Raw genomic sequence first — 7,965 nt, forward strand, 5'->3', positions numbered from 1 at the left:
ATATACTGTAACAAAATAAGTGTGCCCGAGTGCACCCCTAAGCAAGAGAACTATAATATGAAATATAAAACAATTATTCTGAATATAAGACGAAAATGGATTAAATAATATAAGGGAAGCTGAGTTTTTCAAACGAAGAAGAAGGTTGAGTTAATGAAAGTCTTATACAGTTAGACTTCTTTTCTTTTTATGAAAAACATTGAGAATATGGGCATATAGGCCAATCAAAAGCTAAAGCGTGACAAATAAATATAAAAAATAAAATTGAATTTATACAAAAGGAATTATTATGTTAAAAGGAAAAGTGGAAAAAATGCTTTGTAGTTTATTGAATTACATTTTTTATATATATTTCAAATATATATATATATATATATATATATATATATATATATATATATATATATATATATATATAATGTATATATATATATATATATATATATATATATATATATGTATATATATGTGTATATATATATGAGAGAGAGAGAGAGAGAGAGAGAGAGAGAGAGAGAGAGAGAGAGAGAGAGAGAGAGAGAGAGAGAGAGAGAGAGAGAGAGAGCAAACTATTCTAAAAAAAAACAGCAAGGAAAAAAAGGACCAAAATAAGAAAAAAAAACTTACAAAAAAGAAAAAAAAATACTGACACGACCAAGGTCAGGAAGGAATGGTCATTTCGCTGACGGCTGTAATAAAAAAAAAGAAAAAAAAAGCTGGAATTGAGTTTTGAGGCGTTGGCGGCGACTGGGCTAAATCTCTATTAACAGTTCCCCCTTTTTAAATTTAGTATTTTATCAATATATTTTTATTTAAATACCTATATATAACTCACGGTTAGTTAATTTTAATAGTCAGGCCATCTCCATCGTGAGGCTCAATACTACACAGTATTCTAGAAGTTTTAATCCAGCTGTGACCAAGTTGTGGAATGTCTTCCTAATCGGGTAGTTGAATCAGTAGAACTTCAAAAGTTCAAACTTGCAGCAAATGTTGTTATGTTGAACAGGCTCACATAAGCCTTTTTATAGTATATATATGGAATATATGTTTTAATATTCCAATATTTTAATATTTTATATTCGATTTTAATTGTTCATTATCTCTCACATAGTTAATTTATATCTTTATTTTCTTTCCTCACTGGGCTATCTTTCCATGTTGGAGACCTTAGGCTTACGGCATCCTGCTTTACCAACAAGGGTTGTAGCTTAGCTAATAATAATAATAATAATAATAATAATAATAATAATAATACGTTTTTTATTTCAAAACCTTTATTTGATAACCAATTAGTGTAATAACTTTGAATATAATTGGAATATGTATTCGATAATACTTCAAGTTAGTAGGGATAATGAAACTGAATATAATTAATTAGATAATTATACTCGAATTATTTAATCAAGTGGTTTTAACAACAATAAAATCTGTAATTTAGAAGTTTATTCAGTAATATTTTCACCAACTTAATTTATATCAACATTTTTCAGAAACTACTCGCTTAAATAACCAATTTTAGTAATTAAATTTATAATACAGCCTAATCATAGACTTCTGTACAGTGCCATAGCCTCTGTACTATGGTCTACCACCGTCTTGGGTTAGAAGAGTTCTCTTGCTTGAGGGTACATTCGGGCACACTATTCTACATTATTTCTCTTCTTTTTCTTTGTTTTTAAGCTTTTATAGTCTATATATGAAATATCTGTTTTAATGTTGTTACTGCTCATAAAATATTTCATATTATTCATTACTTCTCTTGTAGTTTATTTACTTATTTCCTTTCCTCACTGAGCTATTTTTCCTGTTGGAGCCTTTGGGTTTATAGCATCATGCTCTTCCAACTAGGTTGTAGCTTGGATAATAATAATAATAATAATAATAATAATTAGATTAAAAAACGATATTAGTACTAATTCAATCATCTAAACACAAAAACACAATAAACAAACATCAATAATGAATTAAAATAAATTCAATAAAAAATAATCAACTACTAAACTAGAATATATGAATTTAATATACTATAAATCATAATTCAAAAATAGATCCAACAAACAAAGTTAATAATTCACACATTTATCAAATAAATCTCCTAAATTCAATTAACTCAATATCTTAGTTACTAGAAATAATAAACTTCTAACTCAATTAAACCAATTAAAGTCCTTTGAATGAATTATAATTAATAATGATAATTCGATAAATAACATCTGTTAAATTCTATAATTCATTCATTAATTCTCTGCTGCCAATATATACAGTATATATAAAAACCCATATAAGCGGTTCAGTACTCAGGTTGTGGATCCCTGGGATGGCGTTCGATTCAGGACTATCGGGTCAAAGTGCGCCCAGCTAGCTGTGAATGGATACCGGGATTGGTTAAAGTCAAGCAACAGGGTGTAGGGATAGCAACTTCACCCCCTAAAACCTCACACACACACATATATATGTATATACTGTATATATATGTATATGCATATATATATATATATATATATATATATATATATATATATATGCATATATATATATATATATATATATATATATGCAGTACGTATGTGTGTGTATATATATATATATATATATATATATATATATATATATATATATATATATATATATATATATATATATATATATATATATATATATATATTTCTGTATGTGTCTGTACAACGTTTTTTTCCATTGTTAACTATGATCTCCCATCATTTCATTTTACATTTCTTCTCTCGCATCCCACATAGAAAACCAACCTCTAAAGTTTGCTAATCATAGATCTAGAATTTATAGCATTCCATATATTTCTTTGCGGAGTGAATTCCACTTGAAGCAGCCTCTGTGTCAGAGACAAAAGGGCTCTGCGTCTCTGAAGCTGTCAGTTCTTTTCATTTATTTGTGCGTTAAGAGAATTTCCTTCTGAAGCAATAGTGTAACACCTTTCTCATGGCTCTGTAGGATTCAATTAATACAGGAGGAATGTTCTCTCTCTCGTGATGTCTCAGTAATCCTAGTGTCGCTTCATATATTATTATTATTATTATTATTATTATTATTATTATTATTATTATTATTATTATTACTTGCTAAGTTACAACCCTAGTTGGAAAACCAGAATGCTATAAGCCCAGGGGCTCGAACATTGAAAATAGCCCAGTGAGGAAAGGAAACAAGGAAAAATAGCATATTTTAAGAACAGTAACATCATTAAAATAATAATGATGATAATTATTATTTTTGTTATTGTTATTATTATTTTTATTATTATTATTACTACTTGCTAACCTACAACCGTAGTTAGAAAAGCAGGATGCTATAAGCCCACGGGCCCCAACAGGGAAAATTTCCCAGTGATGAAAGGAAACTAGGAAAAATAAAATATCTTAAGAACAGTAACATCACTAAGATAACTATTTCCTATATAAACTATAAAAACTTTAACAAAACAAAAGGAAGAGAAATAAGATAGAATAGTGTGCCCAAGTGTACTCTCAAGCAAGAGAACTCGTAATTAAATTCAAAGGTTTAAAGGTCACTCATGAATGGCAGAGGCAATGGACAGTGACAGTGCCCCTGAGACTGACCATATACAGATTTGATCAGCGCCCAAGCCGCCTCTCCACCCAAGCTAGAGCCAAGGGTGGCGAGGCATTGGCTGTTGGTGACTCAACAGGTAGACCTATAGTCTCCCCGAAACCCCCCCATCATTAGCTCATACCTGGTCCTCCAATTACATCAGGATATCTAAGAAGCTTCCAAAGACATACCTCTCGCATGTAATTGTTCCAGTCAAGCGTTGTGTTTTTATTCATTCCAAGTTCTCTCTCGCATTATTTGATTGAAGTCAGCTCATACGCCCATGAATAAACGAAGAGTTATATCCTCAAAGGGCAGCCTTGATATAACAAGCCAAATATTCGTTCGTACTCCTTCTTCTTCTACAGTCCCTTTTAGAACAACGCCACCCATTCACGTTTCCTCCTAGATTCATTGAGTGCCCATTTGCACATTTTCACTGTTGGAGCCCTTGGGCTCATAGCATCTTGCTTTACCAACTAGGGTTGTAGCTCGGCTAGTAATAATAATAATAATAATAATAATAACAATGCATGATTCCAACCTCTTTTAACCATTTTATGCATTTCTCCTCGTTGTCAAGTTTTCGAATGAGTGTCTTTAAATTATCCATTTGTGGGCTTGTTTTATCTGAAAAAGAAAAATGTGGAAGAAAATAATAATGTTAATATCACGAAATTAGTGGTGGGGCAATAACAGGAAAGTACCAAATGTATTTATCTATCATTCTTTGGAAGGGTTGGGGGGGGGGGGGAGAGCAATTGCCTCCCTCTTCAAGTATGTCGACTCACCTGAAGAGGGAGACAGTTGGCCCCGATAATTTTGGGAAGAGTAGTGATAAATGTATTCCCCTCAGTAAACCTATCTGAAATATTGAGGCCCTTGACATGACAAATATATATATACATATATATATATATATATATATATATATATATATATATATATATATATATATATATATATTCAAATAAACCACATATTCTTGATACAATAATGTCTGGATTCTCTTAACGACCTCGGGATCAGAGCCCCAGTCGAAATCACGCATAGACAAGAGCTTGTGACCGGCCGGGAGTCGAATCCTTGTCTGGGAAGCTTGTATAAACAGTAACTTACCCGGCTGGTCACAAGCTCTTGTCTTTGTGTGATTTCGCCAGGGGCTCTGATCCCGAGGTCGTTAAGAGAATCCAGACATTGATGTATAAAAAATATATGGCTTATTTGAATATGAAAATCATGTCTAAATCTGCAAAATTTATCATATATATATATATATATATATATATATATATATATATGTATATATATGTATATATATATGTATATATATATATATATATATATATATATATATATATATTGTTACTACTACTACTACTACTACTACTACTACTACTACTACTACTACTACTCTGAAAGACCTAAGGGTTTCGCCCTTACCAAAGGGCTCATCAGGTGGGTTTGGCCATCTCATTTTTGCAGGTTTGGTTCCCACGACCCTCTTCCCCTACTTTCTTTCTTTTTATATTTTTTCTGCTTTTTTTTTTTTTTTTTATTGTGGGGGATTTTTTTTTACCTTTTAGATTTTTTTTCCAGTTTTTTCTGGATTTATAATTTTTTGTATTTTTTTGGATTTTAAAAATTTTTTAAGTATCCTTTTTTTTTGATATTCATACAGTTTTTATTAATTTTTTTTTATCATTTATTTTTAGATTTTTTAGCTTTTACAATTTTTTTAGATTTACAAGTCTTTTTTTTTTTTTTTTTTTTTTTTTTTTTTTAAAGTAGAGGAACTCTCTTGGGCCATCCTATAAGGACTTGACTGCATAGTAGAAAAAGCCGAGCTAGTTCCCTCTGCATAGCCGGTCTTCTAGGTTATTCCCCCAGAACCACCCGAAGGTTAGTATCCAAAAGAATAGACCTAGATATCCGACCTTTTGTTCACCTGACGAAGCCCCTGTACGACCCCACTAGGGAACATAGCATACTAGAAGCAGCTCAGCTATTCTTTTCTGCAAAGCCAGCCTTGTAAGCTGGTCCAAGCATCCTCCAAGCAAGACGCGTCAGATTTACAGCCTCCTTCTGTTCCTCTGGAACTGATTCCTGGGAATGTGCATCTTGGGCTGTTTTTCAACATGTTGCTTCTTTCGGTTCTTGGCCTTTGTGTCCTTCTTGCCGGTCTTTTTTGGTCCTGGATTTTGTCTTTTAGGCTTTTGACGACCCTGGAATCCTCTGCGGGGCATTCCTTTAGCACGCTCTTGTTTTGGCAGATGATGACCTTTGCCTTTGCAGGGGCCGCCTTCGGTTTCCTCATCCTCTTTTTCTGTATCTTCATCCACTTCTGAATCTTCAGTATTTTGATCCGATTCTTCCTTATCGTCTGAATCTTCATCCTCTTCCTCGGATTCTTCTTCATCCTCCGATTCTTCTTCTTCGTCTGAGTCTTCTTCCTCTGACTCTTCCTCTTCCTCTGATTCTTCCTCTTCCTCTTCCTCTGATTCTTCCCCTGATTCTTCTTCTTCCTCTGATTCCTCATCACTTACTGAATCTTTAGTATGTTTTTTTGATACTTCCTCCTCTTCTGAATCTTCAGTATTTTGTTCCGATTCTTCCTCTTCCTCTGATTCTTCTTCCTCTACCTCTGATTCTTCATCCTCTTCCAATGACTCTCCCATTTCGTCAGGCAAGAAACTAAATCGGTTTTGGACGGAAATGCCCAAAAAGTCTTCCTCCATTTCACTCTCAGAAGAATCCGAATTTTCCTCCTCTTCTGAATCTTCTTCATCATCTGAATCTTCATTATTTTGTTCTGATATTTCCTCCTCTTCTGAATCTTCAGTGTTTTGTACCAGTTCTTCATCATCATCTGAATCGTCAGTAATTTGTTCTGATTCATCCTCTTTCTCTGATTCTTCATCCTCTTCCTCTGATTCTTCCATTTCGTCAGGCAAGAATCTAAATCGGTTTAGTACGGAAATGCCCGAAAATTCTTCCTCCATTTCGCTCTCAGAAGAATCCGAATTTTCTTCTGAATCTCCTTCATCATCTGAATCTTCATTATTTTGTTCTGATATTTCCTCCTTTTCTGAATCTTCAGTGTTTTGTACCAGTTCTTCATCATCATCTGAATCTTCAGTAATTTGTTCTGATTCATCCTCTTTCTCTGATTCTTCATCCTCTTCCTCTGATTCTTCCATTTCGTCAGGCAAGAATCTAAATCGGTTTTGTACGGAAATGCCCGAAAATTCTTCCTCCATTTCGCTCTCAGAAGAATCCGAATTTTCCTTCTCTTCTGAATCTTCAATATTTTGTTCTGATATTTCCTCCTCTTCTGAATCTTCAGTATTTGGATCAGATTCCCTTTCGTCTGAATCTTCATCCGCTTCCACTGACTCTCCCATTTCGTCAGGCAAGAAACTAAATTGGTTTTGAACGGATGAGCCCAAAATGTCTTCCTCCTTTACGCTCTCGGAAGAATCCGAATTTTCGTCTTTTTCTGAAGATTCTTCAATTACTATTTCCACAGTTTCATTATCTTCTTTTGGTTCATTATCCTCCGATGCTTCCCTAATTTCTACTTCATAATTTTCTTGCAATTCTTCACCATTTTTTGTTTCTTCAGAAAATTCGGAAATTTCTTCTTCACCTGACGTGTCTTCCAATACGATCTCCAAAGAGTCAGAGTTTTCTTCTGTCTTCTCCTCTGATCCATAAGCGTCACCGGTTTCTTCAATATCGTTAGCTTCCTCCTGTTGGGCATTTGCTCTTTTTTCTTCTTTCTTAGATGACATAACACTCATCGCAATGATTGCTCCTCCAAGGAAAAGACAACCCGCAGCACCTGCCAACATGAGGTTACTAACTGCTCCATTTTCGAGTGTACAGAAAGGTTTTTCTGTATTCAAATCCGGAAGCAGTCTTGGGAGTATCCAATAGGATTTCAGGTTTTCGTTGAATTGATCGATTTGAGTCTTCATTCCAGTTGCAGTCATTTCGCATTGTTGAGCTTCTTCAAAGGCGTTCCACATCCTTCCAACAAATGGGAAGAAGTTTATCGCTCTTCGTAGAAATGAAGTCTGAGAGCCATTAGTTCCAACTCCTCCTCCAAAGCAGTTCTCCAAGCGCGGCAACCTCTGGTAGAAGCCACGAGAATAGCGTGAAGGTCCAAGATTTTTGGAAAGTGTTCAACTTCCCGTTGAGATATAACAGATAATCCTCACAAAGAGAGCTTCGTTCCTGAAGAACTCTCACTCCGTGAGCCAAGTTGAGTCTTCCGAAAAGGGCTCCGACGGTTAACAAAAACATTCCAAAGCTGGTTGTAAGCACTTTTGACAATGTAGGATGCATTCTCAAAGTATATACCTGCTCCTTCAT

General features: G+C 34.0%; 1 protein-coding gene across 1 annotated transcript; it reads right to left on the reverse strand.

Moving 5' to 3' along the window:
• Positions 1–5,644: 5,644 nt before the first annotated feature.
• Positions 5,645–7,965, reverse strand: LOC137628677 (protein starmaker-like). Its single transcript, XM_068359828.1, has 3 exons — positions 7,954–7,965; positions 7,056–7,340; positions 5,645–6,773 (listed from the first exon to the last, which is right to left on the reverse strand). Exons 1-3 carry the CDS (start codon positions 7,963–7,965, stop codon positions 5,661–5,663), a joined length of 1,410 nt encoding a protein of 469 aa, XP_068215929.1. The 3' UTR covers positions 5,645–5,660.

Source organism: Palaemon carinicauda, chromosome 36 (genome assembly GCF_036898095.1).
Source record: "Palaemon carinicauda isolate YSFRI2023 chromosome 36, ASM3689809v2, whole genome shotgun sequence".
In the NCBI taxonomy this organism is placed as follows: Eukaryota; Metazoa; Arthropoda; class Malacostraca; order Decapoda; family Palaemonidae; genus Palaemon; species Palaemon carinicauda.

What these genes read in the sequence shown, in the direction of transcription:
- LOC137628677 (XM_068359828.1), bottom strand. An exon ending in ATTCGGATTCTTCCGAGAGC is followed by an intron (nt 6,774 to 7,055) that starts GTAAAGGAGGAA and finishes GAAGAATCAGAG; the next exon opens with GAAGAGGATGAAGAATCAGA.